At 44.3% G+C, this 21,692-nt stretch overlaps 2 protein-coding genes across 3 annotated transcripts in view; one reads left to right on the top strand and one right to left on the bottom strand.

Annotated features, from left to right (window-relative positions):
* The window catches only part of MTAP (methylthioadenosine phosphorylase), a 38,855-nt gene extending 29,220 nt beyond the window's left edge, over positions 1-9,635 (top strand). For both annotated transcript variants that reach the window (XM_074532561.1, XM_074532562.1), the window contains exon 8: positions 8,719-9,635. In XM_074532561.1, coding sequence (XP_074388662.1) covers positions 8,719-8,757 — 39 coding nt within the window. In that variant the 3' untranslated portion in view covers positions 8,758-9,635. The remainder of the gene's footprint in view (positions 1-8,718) is intronic.
* An 8,269-nt stretch (positions 9,636-17,904) lies between these two features.
* CDKN2B (cyclin dependent kinase inhibitor 2B) lies at positions 17,905-20,921 on the bottom strand. The gene is made up of 2 exons (XM_005492686.4): positions 20,652-20,921; positions 17,905-18,480 (listed from the first exon to the last, which is right to left on the bottom strand). The coding sequence occupies exons 1-2, from the start codon at positions 20,793-20,795 to the stop codon at positions 18,184-18,186; spliced, it is 441 nt and encodes a 146-aa protein (XP_005492743.1). The 5' UTR covers positions 20,796-20,921; the 3' UTR covers positions 17,905-18,183.
* Between the last annotated feature and the right edge of the window lie 771 nt (positions 20,922-21,692).

Below are 21,692 nucleotides of genomic sequence, written 5' to 3' on the forward strand. Positions count from 1 at the left end.
TATTTGTACTTAGACCACCGCCCCCCATACCAGAGGGGCTTCAGTCGCTTGGCCTGCTTAATGGCAGCGCACGTCTCACAGTCACGGATAACCTGAGAGATACTGTCCATGGTTAGATCCACCCCTCGGTCTCGTGCCCACTTATAGGTGGCATCTCTACCCTGGTGGCCTGAGGCATCGTGGGCCCATCGTGCTAAGAATAACTCTCCCTTATGCTCCCAGTCGAGATCTATCTTCAACTCCCCTATCTTTGCAGCCTGATGTACTTGCTGGTTGTTTTGCTGCTCTTCATTAGCTCTACTTCTGGGGACATGGGCATCTACATGGCGAACCTTCACAGGTAACTTCTCTAACCGAGTAGCGATATCCTTCCACTCTTCCGCAGCCCAAATTGGTTTTCCTCTGCGCTGCCAGTTGGCCTCTTTCCATCTCTTCAGCCATCCCCATAGAGCGTTGGCTGCCATCCAAGAATCGGTATACAAATAGAGCCTTGGCCACCTCTCTCTCTCTGCAATACCTAGGGCCAGTTGAATAGCTTTGATTTCAGCAAATTGACTGGATTCACCCTCTCCTTCAGTAGCCTCTGCAACCCGTCGAGTGGGACTCCATACAGCTGCTTTCCACCTCCGTTTCATCCCTATGACACGACAAGAACCATCAGTGAATAGGGCGTAACGTGTTTCTTCTACTGGCAACTGATTGTATGGCGGAGCTTCCTCAACCCGGGTCACTGGCTCTTGCTCCTCATCTGCGACACTAAAGCTTTCACCTTCGGGCCAATTTGTAATTATTTCCAGAATCCCAGGGCGATTTAACTTCCCAATCCGAGTGCGCTGCGTAATGAGGGCAATCCACTTACTCCAAGTAGCACTGGTGGCATGGTGGGTAGAGGGAACCTTTCCTCTGAACATCCATCCCAGCACCGGTAGTCGGGGTGCGAGAAGGAGTTGTGCCTCTGTACCAATCACCTCTGAGGCGGCTTGGACTCCTTCATAGGCGGCCAAGATTTCCTTTTCTGTTGGAGTATAGTTATCTTCAGACCCCCTGTAGCTCCGACTCCAAAATCCCAATGGTCGGCCTCGGGTCTCGCCAGGTAGCTTTTGCCAAAGGCTCCAGGACAGACCATGGCTCCCGGCTGCAGAGTAGAGCACATTCTTCACATCTGGTCCTGTCCTGACTGGACCAAGGGCTACAGCATGAGCGATCTCCTGCTTGATCTGGACAAAAGCTTGCTGCTGCTCAGGGCCCCAATGGAAGTCGTTCTTCTTGCGGGTAACCAGATAAAGGGGTCTCACAATCTGACTATACTCAGGGATGTGCATCCTCCAGAAACCTATAGCACCTAAGAAAGCCTGTGTCTCCTTCTTATCAGTTGGTGGGGACATAGCAGTGATTTTGTTAATAACATCCGCAGGAATCTGACGCCGTCCATCTTGCCACTTCACCCCCAAGAACTGAATTTCTCGGGCAGGTCCCTTGACTTTGCTCTTCTTAATGGCAAATCCGGCGTCCAGGAGAATATGAATTATCTTCTCTCCTTTCTCAAACACTTCTATTGCCGTGTTCCCCCAAACAATGATATCGTCAATATATTGTAAATGTTCTGGAGCCTCACCCTCTTCTAGTGCAGCCTGGATCAGTCCATGACAGATGGTAGGACTGTGTTTCCACCCCTGGGGCAATCGGTTCCAGGTGTACTGCACTCCCCTCCATGTAAAAGCAAACTGAGGCCTGCATTCTACTGCCAGAGGGATGGAGAAAAACGCGTTAGCTATATCAATGGTCGCGTACCACTTTGCTGCCTTGGACTCCAGCTCGTACTGCAGTTCCAGTATGTCCGGTACAGCCGCACTCAGTGGTGGAGTCACTTCATTCAAGGCACGATAGTCCACAGTCAATCTCCACTCTCCGTCAGATTTTCGCACGGGCCAGATAGGGCTGTTAAAGGGTGAGTGGGTTTTACTGACCACCCCTTGGCTCTCCAGCTCTCGAATCATCTTGTGGATGGGGATCACAGCATCTCGATTCGTCCGGTACTGCCTGCGGTGCACTGTTGAGGTGGCAACTGGCACTCGCTGCTCCTCTACCTTCAAAAGTCCTACTGCAGATGGGTCCTCTGATAGTCCAGGCAAGGTATTCAATTGTTTAATACCCTCTATCTCAACTGCAGCTATTCCAAAAGCCCACCTGAATCCCTTAGGATCTTTGTAATAGCCATTCCGGAGAAAGTCTATGCCCAAAATACACGGAGCCTCTGGACCAGTCACAATTGGATGTTCCTGCCACTCCTTCCCAGTCAAGCTCACCTCAGCTTCCAACAACGTCAACTGTTGTGATCCCCCCGTCACTCCAGCAATGGAAACAGGTTCTGTCCCCACGTGTTCCGATGGCATTAAGGTACATTGTGATCCAGTGTCAACCAATGCTTCATAGTCTTGTGGCTCTGATGTGCCAGGCCATCTGATCCACACCTTCCAAAAAACCCGGTTCTCCCGTGCCTCTTCCTGGCTGGAGGCAGGGCCCCTCTAAGCCAGATTGTCCTTCTTTCCTTGGGCATATGCCTTGGAAGTTCCTTCAAGGGGATCGGACATGTCATCGTCATCATCATACTTAACATCTCGGCTACGAGTGACCGGAGCTGCTATCTTTTTGGTTATACTTTCTCTTCTCTTCAAATCATGCACCCGTTGTGCCAAAGCAGCGGTGGGTTTTCCATCCCATCTTCTCATGTCTTCTCCAGACTCACGCAGGAAAAACCATAACTCAGCCCGTGGGATGTACCTTCTCTCCCCATCAAAGGAGCGCCGGCGTTGGACACCAGGGCTTCTAATTTGTACGGCTGAGATTTCAATAAGGTCCTCCTTAATCTCTTCCCGGAGTTTCTTATGATTCTCCTCTATTTTGTCTTCTAGTTTCTGCAGTCGGGTTTCCACTGCTGCAATTCTGGCATGAGTTGGGCCATGCACAGCATCTGCATACGCTCGAAGCTTCTTTGCCATATCGAGCACAGTCTCATATGTATCATCTCGCTTCATTATTGCTAGGGCGGAAGCGTATTCAGGTGGCCCAAGTCGCACAAGTTTCCTCCACATTATCGGAGTGCATGGTACCAGGTCCGGATTCCTAGTTGTTGTGTCATCTGAGAAAACGAGCTCTGCGACCGCCATCTCTCTCAGGCGTTGGATCCCCTGTTCTATGGTCTTCCACCGTGTCTGCTGCATATAGAGATCATCCGTACACAGGTACCGTTCTGCTACGCTTCTTAGGACCCGTTCCCAGAGGCTGTGAGGGTTAGCCCCCCTCATCACACCTTGATCGATGGCAGGATCATGTGACAGGGATCCCAAATGCCTCACTTCAGTACCATCCAAAATCGTAACCTCCCCTGCAGCATCCCAAAGGCGGACTAACCAACTAATAATAGATTCGTCAGGTTGTCGGCTGTAATCCTTTCTTAGGCCTCTGAGGTCCTTCAGAGAAAAGGAGTCAATATTGGCTCCAGATTCTGTGCCCCTTGATGTGGCCTCTGATTTTGGTGAGGGTCCTTCTTCTGCATCATCGTCATCATCCTCCACCTTCCGATCGGTCTTGCCTTTACACTTTCCACCTCTTGTATTAGCTGCAACAGCCATGGTTTGGGGCCTATTGTCTGATTCAGCTGCTAGCCTGGAGCCTGGGATGTTAGCTGCAGCCTGGGTCACTGGGATAGTAACTAACTTATCTCCCTGTTCCCTTTCTGCTATCTGCTGCTCCACAGTATCTAGCAGAGTACGGTAAACAAACGCCAAGGCCCAGCTCACTGCAGTAATCCTTTCTTCCTTAGTATTACCATGGCACTTCTCCCTCAAATACTTTGCCACCTCGACTGGATTCTGAATTTGATCAGATGGAAAGTCCCAGTGTATAGGATCAGAAAATCCCTTTAAAGTCTGGCCCATATCCTCCCATTTCCCACTCCAGTCAAGATTTTTCCTGCTTTGTTTTACTCCTGAATCAGGAGTCTCTCTAACCCCTCTAGAAATCTCAGCTTTCATTTTATATACACTCCAGACAGTATAGACAAGGCTTAATAAATTAAATGCCAGAAAGATGGTTTCTTTCAAACTCAGGGGAAAGTCAGTATTTTCTAATAGAGATGTCAACAATTTGTAGGAGAAGAAGGAAGACAAAGGCTGAAAAGCCCCTTCCTCTTCTTCTCCCCAAACAAACTGAGTACACAGCCATGACAACAATCCATACATTCCTGAAATAAAGTCCAGCACTGTTATCCGACACATCATCACACATAAGGCCAGCACAATGATTATTCTGGTTAGTGCCCCCCGCTTACAAAAGCTACTTATTAGGGACAACATCAGAGCTATTTTGGGGTAAGGAAATAACCCTAGGGACCACAAAGGTATTAAAACTTCAAAAGCCCCTAGGGACCAGAAAAACCGGCAAGCTTCCACTCCAAATGACATTATGAATCACCAATATGCCCACAAAACAACCAAAACCAAAATATTATTGTTATAGGGTTTTTTTCCACTGTTTTTGGCTTCCGGTTTCCCGGCCAACGCACCAAAAATTTATTGTCCTGGTTTAGGACAAATTAGGGGAAATCTCCAAGAGGGAGCCCCCCAGAACAAAACAAACCTCCAACCACCCCTCCCCCACCACCGGGTTCGGGAAGGAATTTCTCGGAGGAGCAAAGTGGAAAACAAAACCTATTTATTTACAAGTAACAAAAGAACACTCCCCAACACAAGAAAAGAAAAAGGGACCAGACTGTGTTGTGGAGGGCGCCGAATCTTCTCTAGCAGGCTTCGGGTGTCCTGGAGCTCGCAGGTCAGAATCCGGAGCCGGTCCAGTATCTTCAGGGGAGGGTAAGAAAGAGAGAGAGAGAACAAAAGAAAAAGGAAAAAAAAAACAGCGCAAAAGCAAAAAGCAAGCAAGCAAGCAAGCAAGCAAGCAGCTAGCAAAGCCAAGCAGCAAAAGCCAAAAGCCAAAAGTGCCTGGTCACACCCCCCCCCCTCTCTTCCCCATCCCGCCACAGCCAGACTGCCGGGGGGGGGGGTGGGGGAAAAGGCACAGCTGCCAGACATAACACACGATATTGGGATAAAGGCTGTCACCCCACGACAGATGGATAAGGGAGGTACCAAAATCACTCTTGCTTCTTCCCTCTAATCCACTGAAAACATTTTCAGAGAATAGGACTGCATTTTTTAATATAGATGCCTAGCTATACAACAAACTCAAGAGCTTGAACAAATAATATAAAATGCGCTAGATATTCCTCAGGCACTTTTTTTTTTCATACTGGCATGAAAGGAAATGGTTTCCAAGTATATTATGCTGCTTAAGTGCTGATGAATCTGCCTTGGTTTCTGGCAGGCATACTTCAGTGAGCAGTGTCCTCCTGTGTTCCTTTTCGTAATTGTCTTGAATCTTCATTGGGAGTGAAAGAGAGCTGGCACTACATTTGCAATATTCCCCTTTATTGAACGCAAACTGTTCTTTCACTTCATTGTCAAGTACTTCTTCCAGCTCAGTCCCCTAAGTCCTGGAAGAGGAAAATGTGATGCACCAGAGGAAGGGTCACTTGAGTCCTAGTGTTGCTTCTTAATTTTTTTCTCTTAAATATCAACTGCCTCATATCAATGAGGAATAATGAAATAGTTTTACTTACAATTCTTAGGTGTTTATGTTCTTTGCAGACAGGTTTGAGTGATAGTGTACTGAGAAAAAGAGCTGATCTGAAGGCTCTGGAAGAGCTGGAAAGAGGCAGTGGGGATTGAAACTTTATATCAAGAAAGTAGGAGCCACAAGGATTAATGACTTGAAAGTACAAGAACTGTGGAATAGTGAGAAGTTCTGAAGCTCCAAAGGCTTTGGAGGCTTCCTTTCATTTTACATAGGAACATCAGGAAAGGCTACAAATGTTCCTCTTTGGGGAATTCAGTGGTGATAAAGCAGAGGAAGGATTGATATTAACAAATGAGAGAGGCAATTTTGCACGGAAGCAAAGAGAAAGATACATGTATGTGCCTCTGTAAAAGTATGTAATTGAACCATAAAGAGTTTTTAAAATCTATTGTCTTGTATTGTACTTCAGTATATTTTATAGTGTGAGTTTTGAAGGCCAGACTATTTCAACTGTTTTGGAGCTGTTTTCCTAGACCTTGAAGGCAGCAGCTCTTGCAGCACTGTGGGAATGTGTTAAAGAACACAGACAAGGAGCCAGCTGAGTAAGACTGCAGCTGGTACACTCCTTTCAGTGACAGAATATAGTCAAGCCATAGCTGTGCATATGAAATGGACAAATGTGTGGTTTAGTGTTGGGGCAGCTTGTGAAACAGTAAAGCTCTATGTAGACACAGCTTTTCTTCTCCAAGATCTGTAATCTGTCTGCTTTGACAGGAGGAACTTCACCTGGCAGGAGAAAATGTGCTGTCAGTCTCTGCCTACCTTTATTTCTCTGTCTCCTTGTGTGGAAGCATTAATCCCAGATCAACACACGCCAGTGGTGTCACCTCTGAATCTCACTGTAATTTCAGGAGAGACTTTGGTGTTGAAACAAAATGTCCAAGGGCTGTTTTTTGAATAAAGGATAGGCTGCTTGCCATCACTTTTCTTTACTGTATCATTTAATCTTTCATATGTCAGTGAGTGTAAGTGTACTTTGAAAGTCTAAGATGAATTTAGGCCAGTGTTTCATGGCTTTCTTGCTATAAAGAGATATGTTTCCAGTGTCAATTTAAAGCCCTCATTCTTTCAGAACAGGTTATGACCACCTGCTGTTTATGTCAAGTGTCAGGAAACACAGATGATGCTTTTGATGACAGTGGTCCAAGTGATTTCTGGTTGGTGTCAAGGAAATTTCTGGATAGGCTGGTCAGTCATGGGTGATATACAGCTGGATATGCTGTTAACTGAGGAGAGTTGTTTAGTGAGGTGATAATTACTGACAGTTGTTGCTGTAATCTTCATGAAATTGTGGCATTTGACATCTTATGAGGAGCAAGTAACGCAATTAACAGTACAGGTTCAGGTGAGCAGGGCTGGAGTTCAGGTGAGCATACTTGTTTTCTGAAGAGTCAAGGAGCTCCAGAATGTTGGCAGGTCTTCAAGGGCAGCGTTCTGATCCACAGAAATATTTTGACTGAACGGGAAACAGCTTCAGTGCAAAAATGCAGCAATCAAGGACTGGCAGCAGAAACAAGCTGCAAAGAGAGAACCCAGATGGAATTACAGGTATGTTAGGGATGCTTTCAGGACAATGGAAGCTTGTCTGTAGTTGACAATTGGAAGAGATGTGAAAGGCAGCAAGGACTGCAGCCAAAGCATTGATAACAAAAACTTATCATGTAAAACATGGGCTCATTGTCCATAAAGTAAGTGAATTGGTGGCAGCAAACAATTTCATATGTTTCAAGACTTTTTTTAATCTTTGCTGAGAAAAGTATGAGTTAAAAAAACTGTCCTGTTGAGAAGAATTTTAACTCATCATAACTGGGAATTGAGCTCTGTACCTTTATTACATTACAGTAAGGGTTAACCCCATGAGTATCAGGAGAGAATCTGTACTATAATGGTAAAAGGAATTTCCTGTTAGAACTGATTTTTTTTTTACAGTGTGTCTGTAAGAAGATCAGCTTGTGGTAAGGTGTCAGAGCTTTTGTGAGTGCTCCTTAGGTAAATTTCATTACTCTCTGGGGAAACCTGCTTGTACTACCCGCCTTTTTTTTGAACTTCTGTACTAGCCTGTGAGAAATGTATTTGTCAGATCTCTGATACAAGGAATAATGCTCTATTTTGAGAGTTGTGGTAAGTGAATACTCTAGGATAGTTTAGATTGGGTAAGCTAACTGCAGATGTATTTCAGTACACTTCATTGGGGAGTCACTTGGGCATTCATGTGATTTGACAGGTAACAAGTTGAAGGGCATAAAGCTTAATATTTTTTTCAGTAATTTTTTCTAATCTATCTCAAACTGAAACTTACATTCCTAAGTTCTGTATTTAGAACTCTAATCTTGTAAATATCTTTGCGTAATTCTCTTCCTCAAAAAATATCTCATCTGTGATACTGATCAGTGAATGTACATGTGTGATCACAGTATATTGGCACAGGTGAGTAAAGTGGAGGAGGAAAATTCATCAAGGCTTCACTTCAACTGTAGTTGCATTGGTCTACATGCAGGGGTACTTGCAGGTCAAGAACTTCTCACAAAAGCTGAGATTAAAATGTTTCTTAGACCCTGCCCTTGAATGTGGCTAATGTGAAAGATGCCTGTCCCTACATAACTTGAGTATTTCATTCACCCACAGTCAATGCCATCTGGCTGGTTTTTGTTCTTGATAGCTGTACTTCACAATTTATAAAAGTCATGTAAAAGTCACATTAAGCGTGCTGCACAGTTTTTAATTTGCATTCTGTAAGCCCAAAGTTCATAAATTAGTGGTTTTGCAATATGGTTGTTCTTCTCCATACCAATAATCCTATTACATAGCTTTGCAAAAGTTGTAATGAAAACTCATTTTGTGTGTATGCCCTCCTTGCAATAATACTGACTTCTGTGGTGTTGGAAAAAGTTGGAGATACTATGCACATTAAAGGATTTGTACATATTTGTACCCAAATGGAAGCTACATAATCTGCCTTTACAATGAAAAGTAATTCTCTCTGCATTGGCAAAAGAAGCACTTATCTCCTGTGACTTTGTGTTTCAGACAACGGTGCAGTGTTCGGTTATCCTGCCAAAGCAGTAACAACCTGGATGAACCTTGAAGTTTCAGTGCTCTCAAGGAAGAGTGGATCATTTTCGAGCTTTCAGAGGTCATAATATCTTCAAAAATTGCTACAAGCTTAAAATAATGGACTAAACATTGACCAATGATCATGTGTAAGGCTGCTGTTAAAATCTTTGTCGGTTTGATCACATATAAGATGGTTAAAATTAGATTTTGAGTACATTTTCAACTATAAATACCCCTATTGACAAACTGTATCTGACAGAGAAAAAAAGTCAGTATCCTCTATTCAGTGGTACCTTTTAACTGGTGATAGAAAGCAAAGTCTAAGTTATATTGTTGTTGCAGTTTCATAAAATAAGGTCTACGAAAGCAGATTCACAGGCTATTTGTGTTGCTGTTTCTACCTCCATCTTTTCCTTCAACAAGGCACATGATTACAATTCACTTCAGAAACATAACAGAAAAACTGAACAATTTCAAATTAAAATTATACTATTTTTATACATTAACCTTATTTTTTATTCCAGTGATTTTTTTAAGCAGCGTATTTGTTTTGTGTGCTAGAAGACCTGGTTTAATAATTATGGTGGTTCTGTCACAGTAGCAGGTGTGTAATGAGTTAGTATTGGAGACCGAAGTAATGCCTAAACCAAATTTGTGCCTGAAGATGTACTTACATGATTTACAGAACTGTACAGAAAAAGTACTTTGCTGACAGTGTCCCAGACACACCCATTTTCTGCTTTATTGAACAGCTCCAATTTTAGTTCCTGTATTAAGTGATGAATGTGCTTGAGTGGTCTGAATGTATGCATTTCAATTTTTTAATACAGTTTTATTTTAATAAAACAACCTGCTACTTCTTGTCTAGTAAATAAAACAAATGAAACATGTACTTCTCCAAGATGTGTGGAAATCGGGAGGGGGGGTATTTACTTCTAGTCATTATGTATCACAATTATTTTTGCCATTCCTTAAACAGGTTGGTGATGATATCTTGTAAACAACACTTTCAGAAAGACACTTTTTAGAAAATACTCTGCTGCACAGAACTTTAGGTTCTAAGTCCCTGAACAGGGATTGCTGAGGCAGAAGTGAATCAGAGTGCAAGGAAAAGATCAGAAACATGAATGGTAAGGATCCTCATAGTACTGTAAAAAAAAATACTAATCCAGAGGAAAATAGAAGAAAGCTGGTACACAAGCATTTTAGCTTCCTTGTCTTTTTCTATTAGACACCCAATCTCCTGCTGTGAAATCCCTTAGATCTGGATGTATTGTTTCTAGCAAAACCAGTAGAGGTGCTTTTCAGGTACTGGGGAAAATAGTTTAACCAATTTTCTATATTCATAGTGTTTTTTAAAAAATTTGGATTGCAGGAGTGAGAGCTGGAACATACATTTCATAATCTTCCATTAAGCCAAATCATATATGTGGCCTTAAGAATGGTTTCCATTTTTATCTTCCTTCCATTGGCACTTCTGGTGAAATGGATCAGATCTATGTGTTCTAAAGAGAAAGCTTTTTGCTGGGTGTTAATTTTCAATCCCCTTGGGTTTCTCTTTTTGCACTTGGTAGTGACATATAATGGTAATTGTTATGCTATTTTTTTGTTTATATACTGGATACTTAGTGTCACAGGAGAGTGGCGCAGAGCAGGTCCATAGGTAGTGGCTTCTGTTACACATTTCTGTTACATATTCTTCTTATGTGAGGCTAGGTGAGAACATAGATAAGAATAGCTGCATCCAAAGAGTTACAGTCAAGTAGCTCAGTGTCCAGGTGGAAACCAGGAGCAGATGGTTTCCCTCGGAGGTCTGGGACCAGCCTGTGTAGTATTTTCATCAGTTAAGTAAGAGAGTGAGATTGAGTTTGTGGAAGAAAAAAGCACCAAGCTGGGTAGTGAGTGAAGGTAGGAATGTCATCCAGTGGAACGTTAACAGCTCAAGGAGTGGGGCCCAAGTTCAACAAGGCCAAGCAGAAGGTGCTGCATTTGAGTTGAGGTGAAGGTGGTTGAGATCAGCCTAGTGGAGATGGACTTTGGTGTATGAATGGATGAAAAATTGAACATGGGCCAGCAATGTGCACTCACAGTTCAGAAGTCCAGCTGCATCCTGGGCTGCATCAAAAGCAGATTGAGGGAGGTGATTTTGCCCTTTGCTCTCATGAGACCCTACCTGGAGTATTGCATCCAGTTTTGGGTACTTTGTAAGAAAGATGTGTTGGAGCAAGTCCAGCAGAGCGCCACAAAGATGACCAGAGGGATGAAGCACCTCTCCAAAGAGGACAGGCTGGGAGAGTTGGGGTTTTTCAGACTGGAGAGGAAAAGGCTCTAGGGACATCTTAGAGTGGCCTTTCAGAACATAGTGGGGGCTTATGAGGAAGAGGGAGAGAGACATTTCACTGCAGCCTGTGGTGACAGGACAGAGGACAACAGTTTTAAGTGGGTATCTTTAGATTGGATGTAAAAATAGTTTTCATGATGAGGCTGCTGAGACAATGAAACAACTTGCTTAAAGAAGTTGTGGATGTCTTTAGAAGTATTCAGAATCAGATAGACAGAGTTCGGGCAAGACTAGTGGAAGGTGTCCCTGCCCATGGTGGGAGGTTTGGGCAATTTGTGGTTTGGGCTGGAAGAGACCTTTCCATCATATTTACTTGCTCTGTCAACATAGGCTTGGTACCTAACAGTCTCTCATGCAGAATTTGTATATAAAGTCTATAAAACTCTTGTAGCGTATAGTATGTTTTTTGCAAAGTTCAGTGTACATTTTATAGTCTGAAATGTGCTGCAAGTAATTTATCCATAGGACTACAGACAGAGATGGTCATTGGCAAGAAAAACATAGGAAAATGTTTAATTATGTAAAGAAAGGACCAAATATAAGTGATTTTAATGGTCTTTCTAAACAGTCTTAAGAAATGTATTTATTGTAGGCAGAACTGCAGGTGTAATAGAACAAAGATACAAATTGTATGTATTGCATTACTAAAACCAAGTAAACATTCTAACAAAGAATCATGGCCCTTTCTTGGACTCAGAGTGTGTCTGGTTTCACAAGAATGAGATAGTGATGGGCATAGGGCTTCACTGATAAAAGTTGCCACACTTCAGTTTGTGTCTCTCCATTACTTTTTTCTTTTTTCTTTTCTTTTTTTTCCTTTTTTTTTTGGCCACCGTTTTTCAGTCCATTTAATGTGAAGGATTTGGAGTACTAACTTCTGGTGCAGAGTATTGATGTTGATCCTATATCATAATATCAGAATCAGTGTTAGCAAGTATCATTTTGAGGCTCTTAGAAAATTGCATCTTGGCTGGTAAATAGCTTATCAGGATATAGGGTGGTAAACTGGGTAAACCGTGGCTGTTGCCTAGTTTTCAAACATTCCAGGTTCCAAAGTGTGGCCTCCAAGTTTGACTGATATTGCTCATCTTACAGAGACTTCATGGTTTTGGGTTTTTAAGTAAGACACTTCTGGTTTTACACTAACATGTCTTACAACAAATGCTGTCTCCTAGAAAAATTAAGAAAGCTTTTGGCAGGAAACCTTTCTACTTTCTATGTGTATGTTTCACAGACTACTTTGAAACTTCCTCTAAACATCATTCACTTCAAGGCAGGTACATAAATAGTGAGCACTGAAGCAAATGAAGCAGCTTCTCTGTGCATAAATTACATGATTAGAACCATGGAAAGCCTAATAAAGTATTTGCTAGTGGAATTTTACTGTAAATTTTCCAGGTCTGCTACTCCTTCTCCAGCAGAATTGTCCTAAACTTCCTTATTTGTATGGCCTGAATGCTGTCTCGACTTTGAGTGGAAGAGAACACCCCTAGACCTTGCAGGAACTGCCAAAGAGCAGATCAGTCTCACATGCTTCTCTGCAGGATATGCTTTGGGGGAATAGAGAAATGCAGCTGGCAAGCAGTGGGTATGTTAGAAATAAATGCTCAAAGCCTAATTTTCTTTCCCACATACATAGAGGGGAGACTGAGTGGACCTGAGTGCTTGCAAATAGCACAGATACACAAAGCAAGAGCAATGCCAATATTAAGCAAGGACCAGGAAACACCATAAATAGCCAACTGATTTCTTACTGGGTTTTCAGCTGGCATCCAAAGACAGAGATTGGAACTTTATTAAGCATCGAGATCTACACAGACCACAGGCAGAAATCTCAGGGTAAGTTCAACGCACAAATGACATGCACAAGAAGACATACACCCACTCACAGGAGCTTTTGTCCAACTGTCTCTTCAGTGGACAAGTGATGTTCTTTAGGAGTTCTGCTTCATCTTGGCACAGGTGTCCCAGGCAACAGAACTCCTTCTGCTTTGAGTGAAGATACTTCTCTATTTGGACTCAGTAGGTTTCAGCTCCCTATCTATATTCCAAGCCCACACTTACTTGTATCATGAGCACTTCCTCTCTGAGTGTGGACTTGCTATTATCTCCTACTCTACTCTTCACTGATTGTTTGGATGTTGTATTTTGCTTGGCAAAGCTATCCATGGCTTTTGAAGTCCTTTTATCTTGGATAAGATCTCCCTTTATTTTGCTCAGAGCATCCTCCAGTGTGCATATTAGCAGTATAATGTACCGATGGCAATGCAATACTGTGGAGTCAAATATGGCACAAACTAGACCAGGAGACAGGCCATTAGATTTACTCATTTTCTCATTTTTTGTTTTCTCTAAAGCATTCTTTGTGGCCTAACACTGATCTATCTTGCTAACATGAGATTGCCCACTCATATCTCATTTTCACTTATCTAAGACTTAAAACTCTTTCATGCTAATATCCAAAGCATTTGGAGAATTTGCATAGGTGGCATATGACATCAGAATTGAGTTTTTGTATTAGTATTCAAAACAGATCTGAAAGCAGTTGGTGTTCCCAGAATGAACCAGCAAGAGTGTTGTCTATTGGTTGGTTGGTCTATTGAAACCAGCTGAGTATCAGTAAGAGGAGAAATTAATTCAGGAGGTGCTCAGTACTGGATGGGATCAGCCTTCTAGGACGGAAATTCTGGCTTAACTGTTTTAACGACAGCTTCTTCTCCCCACTGTCATTGCAGTGTTGTCTGAAGCAAGACAGTGCAAAAGAATTGAAATTAACACTTGATTGCACTTTTGCAGAAGTTTGCCATTGTTTATTTAGATGATTGTCAATTTCTCCACCACCTTTGCTTTGACTTGGCTCAGGCAATTTGTGGTGCTAAGGCCTGTGTTTAAGCATACTTGAAAGTATGTTTTCAATCTGAACATCGGGATGTCATAGATTAGACCCAGCTGGAACTAATAGTGCTTCATGTAAGTGAAACATATTTTAGAGGACACATGCTGTCCTGTTGTTTGGTCTCCTACAATGTGATTCCTCCAGCACAAGAAAGGGGACAATTAATCTGAAAGAGGACAATTAATCTGAAATCTTTTAACTTGACCTTAGAATCTTAATACTTAGTGCTTTATAGGAAGCAACTTTTGTATGGGCTTTTATCAACTGTATAAGAAGGTTCTGAAATACATTTTTTGTGTTTTCATAACATAGTCAAACATTAAAATCATTTTTCTGCATCTGCCTCAAGGGTAAACCAGTAAGATAAGCTGGAGAATGGTGGTGGTAGGAGTTTCTTTCTGCTTAATTGCATGTGAGGACAGTAAAATAATCTCTGTCCTTGGATCAGTTTTAAGTACAAGTTCTCCACTCCATGTTGTTACTGGTACCTTGGGTTCACTCTCATTTTCTTCTCTGGCCCTTGGGGCTGCTCACCATCTAAAGAGAAAACCGATGTAAAAAAAAATAACAAAAACAAAACAAAAAAAAAAAGGAAAAAAACCACAGAAAAAACCACACAAAGAAACAAAAAAACCAAAACAAAACAAAAAAAAAAAAAACACAAAAAAATGCAAACAAACAAAAAAAAAAAAAAAACAATAAAAAAGCCCCAAAAAACCCAGCAATGTTGTTGAAGCGCTTGTTCTGTATAGGCAAGGAATGCCCTCTCACCCACGCCGCCAAGCAGGGTCTGCCGTCTGATTTTTAGTGCCACTGCTCATCAGCCTCATGCACTGGATTTCTGCAAGGATGAGTGTTATAAGGCAGTCAAAACCATTGGCCTAGGCTGACAGGGAGTGGGATAGGGATATATGTCCCTGGTGCATCCTTTCAGGCACAGGTAGACATGTTTTCCCTCTGCTTTCAGCTGGACCTGTGTCTCCTCTCCCCTGTTCTGGATACCCTTCTCCCAGGTCTCAGCATGCCTGTTTTCTTACCTGTCAACAACCAGCCCTATGGAGAGAAAAGTTGCTGATGCTGACACTTTCCCCACCTGGGAGGTCAAACTCTCACAGTCTATATTGCCACGCAACGCCTCGAGTAAGAATGTTTCTGTTTAGAAATCGTGAGGGAGGCTGCTTCCTGAAAGAAGTGAGTGCTTCTTGTCAGCCACCCAGGCTCAGGGCGGGTTTTTTTCTCCTCCGGCGAGCTGCGGGGTGACTAAAGGAGGGCAGCAGGGAAGCGGCGGCCCGGAGCCGGCAAACGGGCATGGCGCGGTAGTTTGTGCGGCATTTCGTGCAGGCAGGGTAAGCAGGCAGGGTTGCAGGTTTCCTCCTGCTGGAGAGGTTTGTCGATTGTTGTTTGTGGTGATTGGTCGGTTTGTTTTTGCTCTTTTTGTTGTTGTTTTGAGGTTTTTAGTTGATTGGTTGGTTGGTTGGTTGGTTGGTTGGTTGGTTTGGTTTTTTTGTTACATCAATGGCAGCAAAAGCTACCTAGTCGGTTGTAGGAAGGAGGGTATATCTCATATCATGACCTCTGCTGATGGTCTAGCTAAACCCCAGGTCTTTTGTCCCCTTGGTCCTTATTTGCCTGAAGCTGTAGGTGTAAATAGGGTTTCTCAGAGCCCACTCTCAATCCTGAACTAACACTCAATAACAAGAGTAATGCCAGATCCAGTGGCAGTGTTCTGTGTATCTTTCTGGGAGGCAGCCTGACGCCTTTACTTACAAGATTCTTAGTTTTCAGCTCCTAAGGACTGCCTCTCCTTTCACTACACCTTCTTGGATTTTTTCCAGAAAGTCCAGTTTCACATTTTGTTTGCAAGTGTTTCTACCAAAAGCATAAAGATGCTTACAAATACCTAGTAAGAGACAGGAATGTGGAGATATTGGTCCTCTGGGGACATTTCCACAAAGAAAAAGACTTTTCTGTCTTCTTTTTTAAACTTTTAAACCACTTCTGCCTCTTGTGAGTTTGAGTGAATTTGTGAGTTTGTGAGTTTGAGCCTGTGAGTTTGAGAAAAAAAAAAACACGAAGAAATGTTTAATTACTTCGGTGAGTGTTGGTTAAGGATTGGTTGAAATCTGATTTAAAAATAATAAAAACAGAACAACTAGGTGTATTATCTCTTCCCTGGGAGTGATTGCCCCATCAGGGCACTTAAAAGACAAAAATGTCTTTCGAGGTTCCCTCTCCAGCACTTGGTACTTTGGCTTGCCTTTTCTATCTTCAAATACTCACTTTCTTCTGTCAGGGCTCTGAGCATTTCTATTTTCTTCCTGAGATTTAAAGTACATGAGGCTTATTTTCTGTGTAAGTAGGCAATGAAGTTAATGTTATTTCCACACCTTTGTTCCAGGCAAGGTGGAATGATGACTTCCTTTTCTAAAACAGTTTTTATTTTTCCTGTTTTCCCTGAAGCTTTCAAAGACTTTGAACATGGGATTTAAAGCATGTGAACCCTAAGACACAAAAACCTGGGTGAATCTGGAGGGGAAGTTTCCTGCTTTAAAGCTTTGGAGTCATGTTCCAAAAGAGTAAATTTTTGTAGTGTGTAATAGCAAACTCTGTATTTCTAAGTGCCATTACACCTGAAGGTATTTTATTAAAGTTTGACAGACAACAGTACAATTTAAAAATATTTTGTCAAATTATTCAGATGCTGGCATTTGCATGCAATTGAGGTGTGGTTTTTTTGTAGCTCACAGCACTGCTGGTTCCTTGTCCAAAGAATGAACAACATTTTCACCACCTCTGAAATCACCATACATAACTCCATGCCTTGAACTTTCCATCTTCAGGAAGTTTTGGGCTTTAGCAGCTCTGAGGCCAAAGCCTCTGGGCAGGTTACACTCTTTTGACACAGCCTTCCCGAGTGGGTAGAGGCTGGTGAAAACCTCGTGGGCATGCCGGTATGAATGCCACTTCCCCTGCCGTGTTTCGGAGGGGACTGCCCGGAGCTCTGGCCCTCGTTCCCACGGGATTGGCAGCCTGCAGGCGAGGGGGCCGGCGGCAGGGAGCGGGACAGCGAGCCCAGCGGCTGGGATGGATGCTGTGTGAGTGGATGCGCTGCCGCCGCGCCAGCCGAGCTCTGCCAAACGCTGTCCCCAGGCTCCAGCTCGAGAGCTGAACTTGGGCTCCCTCCCGCCTGGAGGGTCGGGAGAGAAAACGAAAAACTCCTGCTCAGAATTACAGGCTACTCTGAGTTGGAAAGGGAGGCACCACCACTATTTGGTCCGACTTGTCTCACCCGCCCTGCCTCAGAAGAGTTTGCTCCCAGACGCCAAACATGCTCTGTGATGGGGCTCACTCTCCGTTTTCCATTTGTCCCCCAAAGGGCTAAGAACCACTTTTTTTTTTTTTTTTTTTTTTTTTTTAGAGGAAAATGCCTCAATGATTCCCCATCCCTGCTAAGCTCCCACTTCTAAAATTAGATAATAAATTACACAAGAAGGTACAAACTACAGAGGAGCTTTTTTTTTTTTTGTACTTTGAGTGTTGTTATCAAGAATGAAATAAACAATTTGGCTATTTTTAACTCTGTGTGTATGTGCTTAAGTATGTGCTTAAATAATGCATATCTACAAAAAGTCCTGGTATCTGACCTGTGTGATTGTGCTGTGTGTATCTACATTTATTTATGCAGACACACACACAAAAATTGAAAGCAACGAATAAAGTTGAAATAAATAGCACCACTCAACTAAGTAGAGCAGCATGCAGAGCCATTAAATATTCGATGATGAGAAGTTAATTATTTTTAAGCCAATCTTTTTCATGTTTTATTACTGAATAATAGCAGGTATTTAATCACACATAAGTGGTATGAACATCGGGTAGATGATAGAAATTACACAGAAAAAACAGAAAACAGAAACCAAAAGGAGGGCAAAAATCCAGATTTATTAGCAAAATTAGGCATTTGTTGTTATTTCCAAATATCTGGCTTAGAGAGCCAGAAAGCTGTCTTAAAAATAAGAAGCTCATTGACTATATCTTCTGAGCAAATGGGATCTCCACATGCAAAAAGCTAGAAAGTAACTAATTGATTGCCAATTTTTTTCCCGACGGCTCGCTGATGACGGGCGGCGGGGCTGCTCGCGGGGGAGGTGGGCTGCAGGGAACGCGGCGACGCGGACGCGGCGGGACGGCCGGGATGGGGTCAGCGCGCAGCCTTCTCGGCGGCCCCCGCGGCTGCCGGCAAGGCCGGAGGGTCGCGCAGGTACCGCCCCACGGGTCCGTGCGGGCCCCCCGCCGCCACTTCGAGGGGCAGGCGGCCGCCGCCGTCGGGGAGGTCGAGGCGCGCCCCGGCCCGGTGCAGCGCCGCCAGCGTGCCCAGAAAGCCGGCGCGGGCCGCGTCGTGCACCGGGAGGCAGCCGGTGCGCGGGTCGGGGCGGTTGGGGTCGGCTCCGTGCAGCAGCAGCAGCTCGGCCACCCGCGGGCTGCCCAGCATCATCACCTGCGGGGAGAGACAGCGTCAGCGCCCGCCACAGAGCCCCCAGCACCGCCGCGACCGGCTTCTCTCTTGGGCAGTAATGCTGTGTCGGCTCCTTGTATTCGCATACACTGTGACAGCCGGTTGTGACTACCCGTGCGGATCCCTTCCAACTCGTCTATGATTAGATGATAAATTAAAAATATTAGCTAGTGGTTTCCAGACTAGGTATAACACATGTGCGTGCCCTGCTTCACATTTATATAATTTATATACATCATGGTACAAATGGTCCTTGTGGTGTGCGTATAAGCACATATATGTACACACATGTTAGGCGCAAATACAGACCAGCTCTGTGTGTGTACAGATATATGCACACAATACAGACCCCGTTTACGTAATTGTATAATAAACAGTGCATGTATCTGTATTATAAATATATTTAGACATACACATATATAAAATATATTAAAATTATTTATACACATGAAGAGTTTGTAAATATTTGTATACTATATATACACACCATGTATTTTAGGGCAGTAAAGGACCGAGGGGTCTTGCATTAAGGCTGCTGTCACTTAGAATGCATTATTGATTAATCAACGGTCAACACAGCAATGGAAAATGCAGCTGGGTGTGGCTCCTTTCGGCATTCGGTGTGGATATGGAAAACTTTCCCTTCCTGAGTTTCGGATGAAGAAGTTTTTTCTTCTTTTTTTTTTTCTCTCTCATGTCTGTCTTCTTCTCAGAGAGCCGCTGCTGAGCGCTCACAAGCAGTGCACAAAACTTAACTGATGGAAAATTCCGAATGATAATGTCTAAATGGCAAATTCCTAATGACAGTCTGCTTTTCTGCCAGTAGCAGAAAATAACTTCTGGCAATATTTGATCATACACAACTGAACAAAACCCACAAAAAACCCCAATCAACCAAAAACCAAAATAAATTTGTACATGGGGTTTTACTTCCCTTACTGTCCTGGTGATTTTCAGTGGAATTTTACCCACCATAAATTGTGACTTAATACTATGAAAAATATTTTAAGACAATAGGGTTTTCTCTCAATTGCTATCTCCAGACTTTGGTTTGTCCGCTTCAAATAATTTGGTTTATTTATAGTACAAGTGTGAAATACTTATGAATGTCATAATATCTAAATTCCCGATATTAACCTTTCCCAGAAAGAAAAAGAGAGTCCACGTAGTCGAGTGTCAGCCATTTTGCAAGTTGCAGACAAATGAAAGAGAATTTAGTCTGGAATGGAGAAAGGATCATTTATAAGAGTTTGGAGACTCTTTTAATCTGCAATTTGAACGTAAAATGGAAGTAACATGGATAACTTTCTGAGAGCTTTTCTCAGTAATACAGTTCAGAAAAATATTTCAGAATATTTAATGTAAAGTGCAAGGACCAAAATAGCTGTTCAGCTTAGCTGAGCAGTAGATTAATCATCAACGATATCTCTTTAAATAACAACTCGAAAAATCTTCCTGAGATACACAACTCTTATTTAAATCACAGAATATTAATCGTTCAATGAACATTTTAGAAGTGTCTACTTAAGTATGTCGATAAATGTAACACATTTTTAACTCTCAAACTGCCTAGAAAGCAGCTCTACATACTGGTGCTTCCAGCATCTACTGCCACTATTGATTGATAGAGAATGTTAAAATCGCTACGACTAAAAGAAAGAAAAGAGGTGACTACTAATATATACCCAGTTTCAAGTAACAATTTTTATCAGCATAGTTTCTAGGTTCTTTGCTCATGAACATACTAGAAAAGGACCCCACTTCGATTTCCTTGGGGAAAAAAAGACCTGTTCGGTCTTTTTTTTAAAGAACTCCGTTCGGGTTACATTTAAAAATCAAGAAATTTGCTCGAAGTGCAGATCATTCGCCCAGCCTATCTGGATAGGTTATCTGGGGGCGGATTTTCCAGTCCAACTTCTCCTTTAGACTACCCCCTGGAAAAATTCGTTTGCTGCCAGCGGTTCCCTACTAGCCTCCATCTTGCGCTTATAGGATGTCTGGACTAAGTAAAAAATAAAGGTCAGACAGCTGCGGCAGGAGTACGGGTCCGATCATAGCAACAAGAGTTCATTCTAAACACAAAATGCGCACCCCCCCCGTCGACGTGGCAGAGCACAGCTTCCCCCCTGCCCCCCACCCAGGGTACGCCGTACCTGGAGCGGGGTTCTCCCAAAGCGATTGGTCCCGTTGGGATCCACGCCTGCTTGCAGCAGCCTCCTCACCTCCTCGTGGTCCCCGCGGGCGGCGGCGCTGCACAGGCGGTCGCCGTCGCTCCGGGGAGAGCGGGACCCCTCCATCGCCCCCCGCAGACCCCAGCCGCCGCTGGCTTTCCCTCTCTCCCGGCTGCGATCTCGCCCAGCTCGTGACTGCCACCCAGCTCCTCCCTTCCCGGGGGCAGCGGGCCCCCACTCGCACCCGCTCCCCCTCCTGCCCGTCCCGTCCCGTCCCCCCCTGCCCGTCCCGCCCCCTCCGGGCGCTCCTCCAGCGCTGAGCTGTCCTCTCCCGCTCTGCCCCGGCTTCCAGCGGCCGAGGGAAATGCGCGCACCCGCCCGGGGCGAGGGGCACCGGCAGGGCGGCCAAGGACGGCGGGACGGCGGCAGCCTGGTCCCCGAGCGCGGCACGTCGGAGGGCAGCCCGGCCTCATCCCCGCCTCAAGCACGGGCGGTTCTCGCGGCGTTTTTCTCCCACCGGGGAGAGGGGGTGGGGACCGCGGCCTTGCGCCCCCAACCTCTCCCCACATCGGGGCGGACCGCGAAGGCAGGGCAGCGGGGCGCAGACCCACGGGCAAACAGCTTCCACGGCAGCTGCCTCGGGCGGGGCAGGTGGGTCGGCGACATGACGAAGGGACGGCGGACCTTTCCCGGAACAGAAAGGGACTCTTTGTGCGAGTGATAGCTCTAGTTTCTATCTCTGAAAGGGGTCCTGCTCTGCCCGAGCCCATCCGAGAGGTGGGTCGGGGGTCCGTCCCTCCGTGCTGTGCCTGCCGAGAGCTGGCAGACCGGATGAGGAAGGGAGCCGTGCCCGCAGCAAGTCTGCCACCAACCTAATGGCAGCGCATAGAAGAGGAGGATCGCTTCAGCTGGGCCCTGACAGAGCCTCCCGGGAGCAGGAAAACCGCGGCGAGAGCCCAGCAGGGTAAGGTGCACCTCCAGCCGCGCAGCCGGAGGGTAGGCAGAAGAATCTCGCCTTGCAGT

This window comes from Zonotrichia albicollis, chromosome Z (genome assembly GCF_047830755.1).
Source record: "Zonotrichia albicollis isolate bZonAlb1 chromosome Z, bZonAlb1.hap1, whole genome shotgun sequence".
NCBI classification, from domain to species: domain Eukaryota; kingdom Metazoa; phylum Chordata; class Aves; order Passeriformes; family Passerellidae; genus Zonotrichia; species Zonotrichia albicollis.

Bases quoted from the DNA above. Each gene is read 5' to 3' on its own strand.
- CDKN2B (XM_005492686.4), bottom strand. From the start codon at position 20,795: ATGGAGGGGTCCCGCTCTCCCCGGAGCGACGGCGACCGCCTGTGCAGC. The intron at 18,481-20,651 runs GTACGGCGTACC...CTCTCCCCGCAG, and splicing joins TTGGGAGAACCCCGCTCCAG to GTGATGATGCTGGGCAGCCC.